The sequence below is a fragment of the Colletes gigas genome, unplaced genomic scaffold (genome assembly GCF_013123115.1).
Source record: "Colletes gigas isolate AHSC1104 unplaced genomic scaffold, ASM1312311v1 Colletes_gigas_Sc00036, whole genome shotgun sequence".
Classification (NCBI taxonomy): Eukaryota; Metazoa; Arthropoda; class Insecta; order Hymenoptera; family Colletidae; genus Colletes; species Colletes gigas.
Window position 1 is genome coordinate 1,286,677 of NW_025106665.1, and position 17,634 is coordinate 1,304,310.

The following is a 17,634-nucleotide window of genomic DNA, read 5'->3' on the forward strand; positions in this document are numbered from 1 at the left end:
GACGTTCACCGTTCTGTTCGTCTCCCACCTGGTCTTTGCGTCGGGAACTCTTCCCCTGCTGTACAAGTAAAACTCTCAGACGTTTTCCGATCTCTAACAGTTCCGAACCCGTCCTCGCCAACGTGCGAACTAGTCAGCTAACCAGAGTCTGATGCCTCATCGCCATTGTTCAACCGCGACCTCCGAATACGGGGCAACTATCGCCGGAAATAATCATAGATACCCCCTCTGGTAATAAGAAATCGTTCGAGGAATATTCGAATTCCGTTTTCGGGTGGATACGGTACGAGATACGTCGAGAATTCGGAACCCCACCTCGGTAGAACCGAGGAACAAGTGTTACTGTTCGTTCCATCCGAGTTTTTGATCGCAAGGAAGACAAGAAGTGGGATTCGATGTTCCCGGGGTGAAGTTTTACGAAGAACAGAGTATATTTTAGTGAGATCGATCGAGAATCGAGGAAAGGGATCGCCGACGCGATGAGACGGAAGAGCGCGCTGTGTTTCCTGGGGATCGCGGTGATCCTGAAGATGGAGTCTCTGGTGGCCGGCGAGGCCGATCCAGCGATCTTGTCCGGGCCCGATTTAACCCACTTCCAACAGGTAAAAATAATTACCGATAGCAAGTCAGTTCGTTTCGATCGTCTTCGATTTTGTAACGTCGATTAACCAGGATAATTGCCAAGGGAAAGAAAATGTAATTCCACGCGGAACAGAAAGAGAATTGCACGAGAAACACTGTGCTTTTGTGTATTTTCTCACTATTGTGCACGGCGAGAGCGCGGAATTATTTGCAAGCCCCCCCTCCCCTCTACCCCAGAAACGACAGCCATAATTATTCGTGCCCCCGACAATAAAGAAATTTGCAAGTCGCGGTCGGAGATTTGGATTAATTAAGCAAATCGTGAAATTCCACGAGAACTAAAATATAAAATAAATTATCGTAGTCCGATATAACTCTCTATCTTCCGGTATAATGATAGGAAGAAATAATAGAACTTTGAGGCGCCCCTTGAATTAACGCTAGAGCTACCTACAATTATGGTGTATTTGTTTCTACCAAAGACATTGAAACGATGTTCATTTATTCTGTTATAGGAAATTACGGTTCTGCAAAATTGCATTCAAGTAAAGTAACAATTTTTATTAGAAAATAAGAACTTCGTAGAGTGTTGTTTCGACCCTTAAATATAACAATTATTTAGTATCTTACTTTAAGTATTTCTTATAGTTCTGTATATCGAATGCGTTCTGTAGCTTTTCGAGAATAAAAATTTCCCATAAATGCATGAACATCCGCGGCCTATTAACGAGCCAGGCGTTTTAATTCCGCCAAGTAAAAATTCTTTGGAAGAGATCGCGTTAAACAATTAAATATCAAGCATCACACCGTGGATGAAATTCGCAGGTAGCACGTTTCAACGTGCAATTAAATCTGTTTCGAGATTTCTCCGAGTCCGGTAAAATGTATATATCGTGTAGCACGTATTTGCAATAGGTATGCAGATTTGATGAAATTACTCCGGGCCGGCACTCGCGTCTGACGTAATCAGGCCATAGTATACTACGTACACCCTTTCGCATGGCGGGCATAGCTATCTTTCCCGACAATCGTGCGCAAGTTTCACTGGTAAAGTGGTAAACCGACAAAAAAATTCTGTGCCTCCACAGTTAATTGTGCTCGCTCTGTTAACGCGCGACTTCCTCGCCTAGTATTCATCTGCATCGTTTCTGATCCCCCTCGATTTCGATTTCGATTTCACTCGCACGTTTCCGTACGATCTTTATACTTTCACGATACACGCCGGAGCTCTCCAACTTCCAAGCTCTGGAATCGAGGCTGTTCTACCAGAAGTATACATACGAAAACAATCCACAAACTACGCGCTAAAACAACCAAAAAATATCCTGGCTACCTTGGTTTTACACTTTGTCTTTTTATTAATAAAATTAAAAAATGGTAGTTTGAAGAGGGTTGTTTCAACCCTTAAGTATAATATTCTGTATCTTACATATAAATATATAAATGCACAAACATCCACAATCTATTTATGAATCTAACTAATCTACTCTGGGTCCCATTTCAACCTTCCATTAAAAAATTAAACGTTTTAAAACTATCGTTTCTATTATTGATTTCTTTTTCTATTATAGCTTGTAGAACGTCTTTATTTTACCTAACATTTATTAAGACAATCAAAGTCAAACTAGTTGACTCTGGGCCCCATTTCAACCTTCCACTAAAAAATACCAAGATGTGCTCAATAATCAGATGGTTAAAGAAGAATTAAATGTGCCAAAAAAGGTTTCGTTTCACCGTAAGATTTATTGCAACAATCAGAATTCTACTACTTAAAAAAAAAAAATAAGTTTACTTTTAATACTTCTTTCACCCTTATTATTTAATATCTCAAGCTATGTATTCACCAGTGTACTATTCATGTCATTGACCTAGTCAACATATTTACTAAAAATTCTCCAATGGAATTGATTGTAAATTTAGTGGTGTGATAAATAAAAAAAAAATAATGTTAAAAGTCATGTAACTTAAAATAATATTCATTCGTTTTATTAACAAATACCAAGTGTTCAACTGGGTCGTTGACTTCGTATAATTGAAATCAGAGCTAACCAGCCGTACAGTGTTTCTATTAATGATGTTATGAATAATAAACATCAACCTACACGAATTTAATTCAATAATTATGGTTGAATATGAGTTGTTACTTTGGATCATAGTTAATATTTATATACGAGTTTAGGTTAGAAAATTAATTTGAACGATCTCTATTCGTCTAAACGTTTAAAAAGATTTTTATCGTTATTCTTAATCTTTAATGGGAGCTAGAGGGTTGTTTCAATCTCCAAAATATAATAATTTCTATCTTACTTTAACTATTTCTTATATTTTCTTGTATTAAGTGAATTCTGTAGTTTTGTGGGAATTAAAATTCCCCATAAATGCATAAACATCCACAGATTAATAATAAACAATCTGAGGCCGGATATTGGGGGGAGTGGCACATTTTACACCCTTCTAAAAAATTATTTATTGTCAAGGACTTAAAATAGTAGCCAGGATATTCGTAACTTAATTTGAAATGTTCCAACGTAAAAAAATCGTTGAATTGATGGAAAATTTACGAGACGCTACAGCTAAAAATAAAGCGGTTGTCCCATCTGCGGGAGAAATCTAGCAGTCGGAATCAGAGGCATAAGAGAGGTCAGAAGTCACTCTGTTAGTGGGTGAACATCTTGGTCCTACTTTCATATACGCTATCATTCGCGTTCATGCTGCACCGTGCACCTGGCAAATGGCGGATAGTGTCATTATGATTAACAGCCCACGGAGGAAGGAAAGAAGACACCTGACAATTACGTTGAATCAACCAACAATCGTTGCTCGTTTAAAGAAAAGACTGGGAACGAATCGACCATGTCTCCAAATTAGAAAACGTTCGCCTGGCACACTAGCACATAATACTAAAATAAAAAAACGATATTCTACCAGGATTACGATAAATAATAATAATAATAATAATAATAATATTAGCGCGTGACGCGTATCTCTTTTTATAATAATAAATATCGTAAAATTCCTCGCGTTTCACCTGACCGGGAAGGGAGACCATAATGCATATAACAGGCGTTCAAAGCATAATCGCCGGGTAATTGAGGATGAAGAGAAGGCCGACGGCACCGATTAAAGAAACCGGAGTCGATCGAAGATCCTTTCACTCTCGATCACCCGGAATGAAGGAAAGACGGACGCCTTCGATGAGCGCGTCGTGCATGGAAACGGAAGTATTAAATAGTGACATCCTATCGGCGTAGCTTCCGGTTACTCTTCGAACTTTCAATTTCACGGATGCCACCGCAGCCTGTTAACGCGAGAGAAACCGTTCGAAAACGGGAATCCTTCTGGAGTATGCCTCGTGTCGGAGATCTGAGCCGATAAACAACGTGTTTTCGCAAAGTTTATCGTCGCGTTTAGTGAAAGTACGGTGATAAAAAAAGTACCGGAAGCGCGAGGAATTCTAGAAAGACGACTCGCTTGACCGGAGATCCTCGACGGAGGTCAACGATGACGCCTTTGGGCGTCTTCGTTAACTTATTATCCTGAAATTTAATTGCTTTTCCATGATTATTGAGTTAATAAATTGCTGGTAAATTGGTTAATTTTCTCCTGTGCAAATAAAGGATTAAAAAAAGAATATTTGTGAGAAACGAAAACTTTCTATCGACGTAATATTGTGTCCTTTATTCGAAGGCCAAACTGAGAACAGTCTACGTGAAAAGATTAATTTGCATTGTTTGCAGAAAAGAAAATAAAAGAGTAAGGTTCTAAGTTTTCAATAAATCAATAAATAACTCTGTGCACTGCCATAAGTGTTGGGACACTTGGTCGAAACGTTCCTCAGATTATTTTAAAAGCTGAATCTACTTTCCACGGCCTCAAGTTAAATTTTCTCAAAGATTTCCGCCAAGAAATTAATAAGAAAACAAAGAATGTATCGATCTAATGAATCAGACAATTTGACTGCTGTCGATATAATTTGGATTTAGATCAAGTGAAAAATAACAAAAGCAAAAGATGAGAGGAGTTACGAGGTATGGAAATTAGTTGCTTAGAGTTAAATGGAGATGTACTGGTCTGGCACACATGATCTGCATATCTTGATGGCCTGCTCGTCGCAGACAGCCGTTTTACATCTACAGAAACCTAGTTTTGTTTCGCGATCTTTTTCACGGCTACATATTTGGAAACACTTTCGTCCCGGCAAACTTTCTCGCCACTAACTGTTCCATATCCGCACTATTTTATTTAAGTTTCGATATTAATAAATAGAATTTACATCCTAGCTCAGATAAACGCAGAAAGAAATTTTTTTTTTAAATGTTTCAGTATCAGACACAATCGCAGAAAAAATTATTTCTGCATTTGCTGTATTCAGAATGACATGAGACATCAATATCGATCATCTTTCTGTTATTATTACATCAGAGTAATTATTACTTATCTGATCGATAGTATCAACGTCTATCTTCGTTACATAATAAAAGAAAATCGCATCGCGAGTATACCTATCTCGATAATTCGATATAAATAATTTATAAATACGTGGAGTATGTTAGTGGTGAGACAGAATATATGTATAAATTTCAATAATTATGCTTTCTTCGATCGGAATGAGTCGCGTCGGTGCTCTCACAAGCCACGTTGTCTCTTTACTTTACAATGTGTGCTTGCTCAGACAATATTGGCATATCGTTTGACGCATTCATAATTATTCGTTTGAAAAGTATACAAAACCAGATACTATGTATTTATCTATTACAAAGCAATATTTGTCAAATATCATCTTTCTAAACTTCATTCATTCTTTTCTAATTATTAACAATGCAGGTTTTACATTTCAAACTCAACTTTCTGTAAATCAAATCATACTTGTAATTTTATTCTTTCTTTTAAATTGAACTCTACAATCTTGACTGAACTATACAGTTCTTTTGGTCTCTACAAAAAAAATATGAAATATTTATATGAAAAATATTTAAAGTTTACCAAATTATTTTACTTTAAACTGGTATAACCTTTGAATTATTAAATTTAGGACATTGGTACTTTAATACTTTCTAGTAAAGAAACATTTACAGAAAGTTGAATTTGAAGTGACTTTGCAACCTGTATTATTAATAATTGATAAAATTTCAAAAAAAAAAAAAACGTATTTCAAAGTCAGCGAATCACAAATAGTAACTCTGTCAAAGGATCGAAATTCGACGTCAAAGAAGTTTTCCTATTAATTATTTATCGACGCGAACGTTGCTCGCTATTTATAAACTGCATGTGTTTTTTTTATTTGCTATGAGAAATTATTCAGAGCGTGTCGCAAATGACTCTACCGCAGACTGCAAATCATTCTAATTATTATAAACGCACGCAGTCTTCGAGGCATTGTATTATAGAGGAGTTTCAAAAGCGTTAAAAATTAAGATAAATTTAATCAGTCAAGTAGAAATCGTACTCAGAAGTAAATTTGCGAAATTAATTATTAAGTAAAAGTGATTTTTACGAGGGGGAAGAAGCTGTTACTATCGTGAATTAAAATGCACCTATCGTGTGCATAATTTGTGTTAAATAATACACGTTTCGAGTCGTAAATACCATTCGTGATAAGAAATAATAAACCCGGGGGAAAGTATGTAAAATATACGGTTCGAAGATTATTAGAAATATATTTGTGGAACACTTTTACTGATTTTGAAACACTGAAATAATGTGTTTCGGTAGATATTCTTTGTAGAAATTCTATCTCGGTCGTATTCATTGATATTTAACACTTGGGGCATTGTTTATTGGAGCCTGAATGCATAGCTCGATGCCAAGTGTCAATGTCCCGATTCGATCCAGCTTTTTCGAGGACACGAGGCGGGATCAAGGCGAACATATTCGAGACAATAGGTGAAGGTGAAGAATGCCTACGTGTTCTCTCACTTTCTCCAGAAACCTTACAGATTAACTGATTTCAGCCAACGAACGGACTCGTCGCGGTTTGAATCTCGAAAAATCCTCTTTGCAATTCTAAAATCATCAAGTAGACTGCAACTTTTTACTTTTGACGCGTCCAATAATTTTTAATTAGCAATAATTTCTCCGAGAAGCGTTTGAAATATTTGTAAATGCACAAAACGATATCGCGAACAATGACAATTTGATTATTGCCGGCGATTTTTAACGTACGCTCAAAATTAATAAGGAAGCTAGTTTCGAAAGTCGTGGGAAGAGGAACCGATAAAATATTGCCGACTTTCACTGCGCTTTAACAGTGGCTCGTTATTCCCGGTGTCGTTAAAAACATTTCGTGCATAATTCACGGATTATAAATTTCGTGGAGAGGCCAATCACGAACAATGATCGCCGGGACGAGTATTCGCACGGAAACGAGAATTATCTCGTCTTTGGCGACATTGTTGTCATAACTGGGAATAATTAATACCGACAGCCCAACAATACACCCTTTAATTACTTAACTGACGAGAAATTAATACGTGACATGCGATGAGTATGAAGTAAGAACTTTTTTTTTTTACTCGATTGTTACATCAAAATCAACTACCAGTTGCAAAATTAATTTAACTTCCGAAATTAAAAATATATAGTCGCTCACCCAGCGGACTGGAAAAAGCTCGTAACTCCTTTGCTATTAACACGTTAACTGCCTGTTTTCCATATCCAGAAATGTCCTCGGCGTTTGTTCAAATTATAGCCTGAAATAGAAATATTTGTTAATCGAACGGTGAATTTGTTATTTTACAATATTTCAAATTAATGTAGCGTTATTTACAACTTTACAAGTATTTCTTCCATTGTAAACAATATTGCAACACTATTGTTACTATTTTGTTTATCGCTTAGATTCTCCAGTTATGGATTATTTTTCAATCGCAAAACCCGAATACATACACGATATAAATACGTCTACTTGGTTTCTACTCGGTTTATCGCCTTATCACTCTAAAACTGTGCCTTTCCCGCCTAATATACTTAAACCATTTCGTGCTTGAAATATAAAATTATCAAGAAATATCGTTACACAGATTTCGATCGAACTCAAATCCGGTGTTTTGGACGACCTCTGCACGATTTTAAGCACCTATGATCTCCAATTATGTTTAATAATTCTGACACACTTTTGCACTGTGTTTAAGGCAATTGTCTCCTACAAAAACACAGTTAATTCGCAGTAAGTAAATTGCAACGATGAATTTACATTTTTGTTACTAAAAAAAGGGTGTAGGATTTAAAATGGGGCACTCGACGGTGACCTTGGCCTTGACTAGAGGTCGATTTAAAATCAATTTAATAAAATGATAGCAAACTGGTAGCAAAAATAGAAGTTTACGTTAAAGTCTAACTAACCCTAACTTTGACCTCTACATCAGGGTCAAGATCATCAGATACCCCATCTTTAAACCTACTTTTCATTCTTGGGTCCTGATACTTTACCTGACATTCTATTATACAAAAATACTGTGTTCAATTGTTTCAGATGATTTTTACCAATTACTTATAAATATTATATACTATATATTAGTTATAAATATATACTACCACTTTGCAATTTATATCTCGTAAACCTTCTAACATCCTGGCGTCTTACGTTCAATTATTCGGTGCTTGACTTGAAATTTACCGGTAGTATATTTTACGTTCTATATTTCCAGAATCGGTGCGTTTCATAGTCGATTATTTTACGATCGAAAGTAAACAAATGATTGTCGTAATACCGGCGGGACAAAAAACAATCGAACAACGTAAAAGCGACGGTTCCGCGGCGGTTAGAAATTTTCCGCGAAATGTGAAAGAAAGCGAAAGGTGGCAAAAATCTTCTCCATTCGGCCGAATGCCAGAAAGTCCGTGAGCCTGGTGAGCGTGAAAGTGAAGGAGCACCCGTTATATAACGGGAATTGTTTGCAGCGCCGCGTGTTTCGCGATGAATTCGATCGTATATGCCGATACGCGATTATGCCACGAGTATAGTATAATACCGTAGCACATATACTGTTGCAAGAATGTAATCACAAAAGAAAATATGGAACAGTTAAAACCAGGAAAACCACTTTCTGATATAATTTCTCTAGGAAGCACAACTTTCAAATTTTCAATCGTAACGCCCGAGTAACCATTTTCCTGTTCGATTATTTTCTGGGCATTTTCTTGTAATCGTTGAATCGAGTTTTACTTGAATACAAATTTAAATCTTAATAAAAAGGTGTTCCAAATTTTTAGAGAAAGGAAATATTGAAGTTTGCCACCTTCAGTTGTGGAGAATAATATTTGAGAAAAGTAAGACCAAAGAGACACGTAATTATTTTCTAGAAATCTTTGTGAGCAAACATTTATCTACACATTCTCTGATTCTTCATTGTTATTCTTCCACAACTTTCTCGACCGTTATAACGTAACCCCATCTATTGCTATCCTACTTGTAGCAAACCGTTCACCGGAGTTTTAAGAGTCCACATAACCGCCATAACCGCTTAAGGCATTCCCTCGACGCCAGACGAAGGAAATGTACGATCACCGATCCATAGAGTCCGTTTGGACACGAGATATGCACTTTTTGCTCGTATCGAGGATCGTTGAAAGTTAGAAATAGGAAGCCACGCCCAGAATAAGCGGCCAGCTTCTCACATCAGCTGTGGGAAATCCGCGGACTGGTCTGCGATCACTATCCGCTGAAGAATTCGATGGATAATGCTTCCACCTTGTAACATAATGATTTAACTATAACCTAATCGCTCTTACGCTGTTTGGAGGGTTACGTCCCCTCGGGTGTCGTCGTTAAAATCCTCATGGTTGTTAAAAGATTGCCCGCTTAAAAAGATTTCCGTTCGTGATTGTTGAAACGAATTATATTATAAGAGTACACAGTGGAATGAAAACCGAGAACAGTCGTACTTTCTCGAATCCAAGGAGATTGTCTCACAGTCTTGGTAAACTCGAGATGGGGAAGGGAAAGAGAACAATGCGCCGGTTAATTGCAACGATACTAATTGCATCGAACTCTCTTTCTTTCTTTCTCGTACCGAGTTGATTATGAACTAACTCGATCGCAAGATTTTCTTGAAATTAATAACTCAATCTATAATCCCCGCTGTACTACGGCTATAAAGAACGGGACAGGCTGAACATCTCACATTTTCCAACTAATTAAAACCTTTTTCTGAACTATCCAGGGTCGACAATCTCACGACCCACGACCACGTCTCTCGGCTTCTCAACAGGCTCAAATACTCAGCGACGTTCAACAACACCAACAACGTTACAGACGACCGCCGCAAGATGCCAGCAAACAGCAAACCGGCGGATCGTACCCGTCCCTGGCAAAGTACAAAGTGGACCGCTCCAAACAGCAACAGATTCAACATCTGTTGCAGCAACAGCAGCAGGTGCAACAGCTGATCCAACAGCAGCAGCAGAAGATAGCGCAACAGCTGAGCAACACGAATTACCTGGGAAACGTTCAGACCCAGCTTCAGCCACAGAAACAGCAACAATTCAGCAGCCAGTATCAAAGCGCCAACGGCCAGTTTCAGAATCTTCAACAGGACCTGTCGCAGCCACTGTTCAGCGACCAGCACCAGGTGCAGTTGCAGGAGTATCTGGAAAAGCAACGCGAGTTGGAATTAGTGCAAAAACAAAGGCAACAACTGTTGTTGGAGCAGCAGGAACTGCAACGGCAACAAGAACTGCTGAGGATCCAACAGCTTCAGAAACTCACGTCGACGACCTCGTTGCCCACGCCTGTCGCCTCGCCGAGCACCATCTCCGTCAGCACCACTTCCTCCCCAGTTCTGGTGTCGCTGCCCACGGCGAGGAAGATCACTCCCTCGGAAGCACAGCTCTTCCTGAAAGCAATCGCCACTCATCAGAAGAAATACTCCACAACGCCGATCTCGGCGCCCACGACAACAACAACGACGACGACGACGACAAGCAGGCCTGTGACGACTGTTTCGCCTAAATACTATCAGGAGAAAGTAACGGACAGCCCAAATATCCCGGAGAATCTCCTGAGCTTGATTCAGGATCAGGAGAACAGATTTGCGCAACAGGGCAAGCAAAAGCCTCAGATCAAAGTGATTTATCAGACCGAGAAACCAGCGACGGAGAGAACAGCGAGTACGAAGATCAGGTCTGCCTCTTTGGGCTCGGAACGGGATGTGTTGCTGAAACAACTGAAGCTGGCCTTGGCTCAATCCGTCGAGGACGATGTCAGGAACGTTAGCACCAGAGATATCGTTCTTCCTAACGGAAAGAAGATTCAATTCATAGACGCGCCGAGTGACCCGTCCTCCGTTATTCCCACGAGTACCTCGAATTTCTCGACTACCATAGCATTGAGCGCCCCGACGACCACTATTAAGCCTCCGAAACTAATCCTCGAGGAGCTAACGAAGGGTGTGCTTCCGCCAGGGGCGGATTTCGAGGTCATCAGGCAGAAGAGCGACGGGAAACTAGAGGAGATCGGCAAAGCGCCGATTCAGAGCCTCCCAGCGAAGAAGGTTACGTTTGTCGTGTTAGAGGAGCAACCTGACGGCAGCTACAAAGTCCAAGGGGTCAAAGGGAACGCGGACAAAGAGGGAGGTGACGTGGACTCTATCGTGGAGAAGATCAAAAAAGGGGAACTGAAATTACCACCGAGTTCCTCAAATCCGGCGACTGTGTCCTCGCTCGAATCTCTGAGAACTAGCTTCAATACTGACCTACCATCCACGAGGAGCTCATCGATATTGACTCAGAACACTGGTCCTACGACCTTTAGGCCAACCACCGCCAGGTCCACTTCTCTTTCGCCGAGGTACATCGAAAGGTAATTACTCTATCGTTAGATTTTTGGGATTCTAGTTCTAAGTAGTCCTAAAATATGAAGGAAAATCTCCTGAATATGTTCGTATGCGTATTATAGCTATTAAGGATTTTGATTTTGGATCATTGTAAATGTATATCAAAATTTGGCAAGGTGCTACTTATGACCTAAACCTGGTGGTTAAGTAAAATTAAACTTGATAACAAAGAGAAACACCGCTGTAAAAAGCAAATTACTTTTAACAGAAGCACGTACAGTAAAATGAAAATATGTAGTTGTACCCAAACTTTTGAAACAAAAATATGAAATACAAAATAGTCTAAAGCGTTAAACGAAATGTCTTTTCGCAGCAGACCCACGGAATACTTCCCCCATGTGACGATCTCTCCAAATTCAGTTTCCTCGACGGACAAATACGTGTCGTCAGCGTCTAGTGTCGCTAGCCACGTGTTCAATTCGCTGAGCACCGTGAACACCACCCCCGGTCTGACCCCTGTGAACCAGGACAACCGAGTCACCGCGAAATATTCAACCTCCACCAGGAGTCACTTCATCCCAACGATGGCCCCCGTCAATGAAATCATTACAACGACACCGTCCTCGGTGCAGACAACTTTCCCGCATCATTCAACCAATTCTTACATTCACTTCGCCTCCAGACCGACCAGTGAAACTCCCTCGGAGCTCAGGCCAATTTCTACTACCGCGAGACCGACCACCTTACATAACGAAAATATCATTTACCACGAGGGCTTCGAAAAGTCCACCTTCTCCCCTCCGACGGAATTGCCTTCCGGGAAAAGTCAGGTCCACGACAGTCTGTCGACGTTGTTGAAGAGGGAGGGGCTGTTCGCCATGACCAAATACTTGAGACAATCGGGCCTCGACAACGTGTTGAACGAAACCGGTGAGTAGACACACATTTTCTGAAAACACAAGAACATCAATTTTGCCATCAAATTTCACGGATCAATTTTTCTAACGTTTATTTTAATTCGAAAGTAAGTAGTTTCTATTTTGGTTGATTGATAAAAATTCCTGCCAAGAGAGATAATTCCTTATGTTTGCTTTTAAAAGAGATGCAATTAGGGCACAATTTTTAGGGAAATTAAATTAAAAACTTTTCTTCGATACGCGAGTATACATGAAGACCCAGTTGTTAGGATCACCCTATACGTGATGCACTTATGGCAATTACTGTTACGACGGCGTCTTATTCTTTACGCGACCGGTCGTTAATTCCCACCGGTCGGTTTTAGTCGTGGAACGTTCATTGGAAAAATGTTCTCACGGATAAACGAATATTTCGACACGGTTGCTTCTTCGCCGAGAACAATGATATCCGTTTCGTCGTTGTAAGAATCTTTAAAATTATAAATTTGCAATTTGCAATCATCGATACACCTCGAACTGTCGCGTTAATTGCCCTACATAACGTTCTATCCTGGACAATTTATAAGTCAGTCATCGGTTTTGCAATTACCTGCTAATTACTAATTGGATTCTATTGAACAGTCAATCACGATGGGAACAATGCTAAGAAACTACGGATCGATTTCATATTGAGTGATCCTTAACTGTCGTAAAAGCTACAAAAGTATTTTTTAAGCAACAAAGTGAAAACCCATACAAAGACCAGAAGGGTTTCCAATAATTCCAGATAATTACAAATATAATCGTTCCCTAATTTCCATATACAGGGTGTTCGGCCACTCCTGGGAAAAATTTTAACGAGAGATTCTAGAGGCCAAAATAAGTCGAAAATCGAGAATACCAATTTGTTGATTAATTCACCCCTGCAACTAAAAATAATTTTTCTAGAATGATTTGAAATTTTTTAATTTCGCCGAAAAATTTTTCCGGTCGTTATGGAACTTTAAACTCTTTAAAATCTCCCACTCAAATTTTTCCCAGAGGTAGCCGAACACCTTGTATATTCTCTACCTTTTTTCTTATCTATATATTTTAACAAGTTTGGGAATCATCGATTTAAACAAAATGACTATGCTGATAGATAATTCTAATTACTGGTAGGTTAATCAAGCACAAGAATCTTCCTTCGATTAAAAGTTGAAGAAGCGTGACGATGTCATTTCACGATTCACTATGAATGACCGGATGGTAATTACTATAGCGATTGAGAAAGATGCATTCGTTCCAGCGACAGTAATAGACTTTTTATCCTTCTATTTGTCTCACAATTAGTATTGCACCAAGATGGCGTTAGAAATAATTTCTCTGATTAAAGGCATCTACAAAAAGAATATAATATTATAATGTTATTAATTCCATTAATAACTGAAACACCAGATATAGCAACACGCAGAAGCACGCAAAACAATTTGAGTTAAACTCAAAATTCGTTGGAATAAATATTGCCCCCCTCTTTTCTTATAGTTCTGTATATCAAGTGAATTCTGTACTTTTCTGAAAATTAGAATTTCCCATAAATGCATAAACATCCGCAGTCTAGCAATAAGTTTACTAAAGCTTGTGTTTAGAGAAGAATAAATCCTTATTGGATTTTTTATCGAGCCATCGCAAACTGTTTTATAAGAGACAGTCGACAGAAGTTATAATGATATTGTATATTACAGGTCCGTACACATTATTCGTCCCGACAGACAAAGCTTTTAGGACACTGTTAGTGCAACTCGGAGGTCCTGAAAAAGCGGAGCAGAAGTTTCAAGAAAATCCGAGACTCCTCAGCGGGGTATGCCATACTTTCTTAATCATTACTACCCTTAAGGATTCTTGCTGCATTTTTATCTGAATAATTAATATCGAATAATCTGTTCGTCTCTTCTAATTTAAAAGCTGGAGTATCAAGTGTCCTAGTTTTATTTTATTTTCTAATTATATGTATATATGCATACCTAATAGAAATTTTCCAGAAAGGAGACTCTTCGTCCTCGGTGCTAAAATACTCGGGCATGGTTCTTTTGTCCAAATGAATCTGTAAACATATAATTGTAAGTCGTTAATAAAATGATATATTTTATGGAAACAGCTCCTATTGCATCACGTGATACCGGGAGCGTTCAGAATCGATTCTTTGCAAGACGAAATGACCGGTGTCAGCTTGGCTGGAACGCAACTGCGAGTGAACGAATATGCGATGCACGACCATGAGTGGAACGACGTGAAGGTATAATCTTATTTCACGATTTCACGATTCTTAAAAATGGCAGAAAAACTTCCCCTAAATAGATATGCAATATTTAATGTTCGGCCACACCTGGGAAAAATTTTAATGGAGGATTCTAGAGGCCAAAATAAGACGAAAATCAAGAATACCAATTTGTTGATGGAGGCTTCGTTAAAAAGTTATTAACAATGAAATTCAAAAATTTTAAATCGTTCTGGAAAAATTATTGTCGGTTGCGGGGGTCAATTACAATCATTTTTGGTGAACACGCATACCTCCGAAATCCTATCCACTTTCGAGAAAAAAAATCGGGTAGGTGTTGAAATTTTTCGGCGAAAAAAAAATTTTTCGAATCATTCTAAAAAAATTATTTTCGGTTGCGGGGGTCAATTACAATCCTTTTTGATGAACAGACATACCCCCGAAATCTTGCGCATTTTCGAGAAAAAAATTCAGTACGGGCGAAACTTTAAACGTTAATAACTTTTTAACGAAGCCTCCATCAACAAATTGATATTCTTGATTTTCGTCTTATTTTGGCCTCTGGAATCCTCCATTAAAATTTTTCCCGTGGGTGGCCGAACACCCTGTATAGAGTTGGAATTTTATTGAATTTTATTTATGGATTAATTAATTAATCGACATACGCGTCAGTGCCAATGACACTTAGCTAAAGCTATATATCGATCATCTTTATCGATCAAATGCTTTTCCTTGATCCAATTTTCTGACCTCCTATTATGGAATGCGATAGAAACATTCCGTTCACTCGTAAATAATGCATGACATCGAACATTCTTAAAGAAAAGATCATTAATCTTTCTTATATGTTAAAACCGATCAACGTTTCGTCGAAGATGATCGTAGGATTCACCAGGAGTCGACCTACTTCGAGTTTCAAGCAAACCACGAAATTTATAATAAATACTAGTTTGCAATATTATTTCTATAATCCTACAGTTACTAAATTGTTTGTTAATTTAAAAGACTAATTTCTGGAGTTTAGCATTCTTTTTAAATTTTTATACACACAGAAAGAATGTGCAGAAGAATATTAAAGAAATCCCAAAGGACCATATGCTTGAATAAAGAATAAATTATTATACCGTCTTCCTTTTTGAAAACCGTTTAAATGGGATATCCTGTATAGAGAGGTAGATAAAGGGCGTTTATTTCTTTATTCCTTTTCATCTTTCCAAGCAGGTGACAACGATAAATGGTGCAAAAGTGGCACCAAACAAACGAGATATCGAAATCCCTCAAGGTATCGCCCACGCGGTGGACAGGGTCATGTTCCCACTTCCGGTCGGCGATTTAGTGCAAACCTTACAAGCTGATCGCGAAAAAAGATTCACGACCTTCTTAAAAATGCTCTACACCTCTGGCCTCCAGGACACTCTGTCAGGTAACCGAAAAGGAATATTTTATTATATTCAATTGAACAGGTATCGAGTTATTATTTACACTAAATCGAAAAGAAAACTCGTTCTAACATCAGTTATAACCCTCTAAAATCAAAAGAAATATGGCGCCCAAAATCTGATTAACTTTTTAGTTTGAAACATTTCTTTGGTAGATTAGCAAAAATGGATGTAAAGTGATGGTCAAATTCATTGTCTACATAGTGTATTAGGTTACTAACGAAGATGACTGCATTGAGAAATGTGCGTACAAATATGATATATTTTAGGGCCAAAGACGTTTACCATTTTCGCTCCAATGGACTCCGCTTTCGAAACAGCCACCTCGAAAGATGGAACACCGATTTGGACGGATGCAGACGGTCCTGAAGCTGCGAAAACAATCATCTCTAGGCACGTTATTCCGTCTACCCTTTATACAGCGGGGATGAGGTATTATCTTCAAAAGGACACGCTTCGTCCTCAGTCGCCCGTCCATATCCATAAAAATGGCGGTAAGTGAAACTTGGATACTCTAGGGTTGTTTTCATCCCGCCATCTGACGATAAAACAGGGAACTAGATGCGTCTAGATACTTTACATTTAATGCCAAAGAGAAAATATAACTGTGGTTGCAATATTTGAATAGAAACTCGCGATACGACGGTTGAAAATTGCTGGTTTAACAATTAATATATAAACAATTTAATTCGCTTTGCTGTTAGTTTTATTTCCCCGTAACTGATACTTGTACACAAACTGGAATCTACGTTAATACGTATTTATAATTGTACGCACATTTATTATTATGAAACATTGTTCTAGAAGTCGGTTCTGTCGCGTGAAAATGTTAGAATGTTACCTTTTATGTTGCAGGTCGAGTACGAGTGAACGAAGCACATGTTGTAACACATAATGTACCAGCAACGAATGGGGTTTTACACGCGATCGATGGTGTATTATAAACGCGCAACAACTGTTAGATCATGTTTTGAAGAATTAGTCGTTCCAACGAACATTTCAGTCGCAGACCAACCGAAATATTTAATTCGTTAAGCCAGGTACATTCTCTATTCAAATCAAAATATAATACAATTACAACGATCGTCGTTAATTTTCTGAAAAATCAACGATTTTAAATTATTTTTAATTAAAATTATAATCGCAAACGATGAAACTTTTAAGTTTGAGTTTTGCACATATCTGCCACAAATTTTAAAATACTTGAAAAGAAACACTATTTCCGTGTGTGTATAAATTAAATATCGTCCTTCCACGAGAAGAAGGCACAGCGTGTTTAGATCCCCACTCTTGCTGCAAACCGCTGATTGGCTGTCACCGATCTTCGTCGCCGTTTTCGACCAATATCTGTGAGTCAGCAGACTGCGACAGGAGCGGGGATTAAAAACACGCTGTACCTTCTCGTGAAAGAATGGTACTAAATCATTGAATCGTTAAACGTAATAAGTTATTGCTTTATAATGTCTAAGTATTTTATAAATACGAATTTTTAATACAATATCCAAATTAAATTTTTGTTTTTAATATATTCGTTATAAAAATCAAAAATCAAATACTTACGCATTGAAAACACAGTTTTTGAAAAATTACTCTGTAAAATAAACATCTGCGACTATCACAGGTTTAACAACTAATAAACAAACAAGATTTGCCATAGATGTTGCAAAAATTACATGAAAAAGAGATAA

General features: G+C 38.2%; 1 protein-coding gene across 1 annotated transcript; it reads left to right on the forward strand.

Annotated features, from left to right (window-relative positions):
- Positions 1-479: 479 nt before the first annotated feature.
- On the forward strand, positions 480-17,022 carry LOC122402456. Its single transcript, XM_043405246.1, has 8 exons — positions 480-602; positions 9,744-11,380; positions 11,728-12,284; positions 13,975-14,090; positions 14,388-14,525; positions 15,729-15,930; positions 16,216-16,440; positions 16,802-17,022. The coding sequence occupies exons 1-8, from the start codon at positions 480-482 to the stop codon at positions 16,888-16,890; spliced, it is 3,087 nt and encodes a 1,028-aa protein (XP_043261181.1). The 3' UTR covers positions 16,891-17,022.
- Positions 17,023-17,634: the final 612 nt, after the last annotated feature.

Bases quoted from the DNA above. Each gene is read 5' to 3' on its own strand.
- LOC122402456 (XM_043405246.1), top strand. From the start codon at position 480: ATGAGACGGAAGAGCGCGCTGTGTTTCCTGGGGATCGCGGTGATCCTG. The intron at 15,931-16,215 runs GTAACCGAAAAG...GATATATTTTAG, and splicing joins CCTCCAGGACACTCTGTCAG to GGCCAAAGACGTTTACCATT. The intron at 16,441-16,801 runs GTAAGTGAAACT...TTTATGTTGCAG, and splicing joins CCATATCCATAAAAATGGCG to GTCGAGTACGAGTGAACGAA.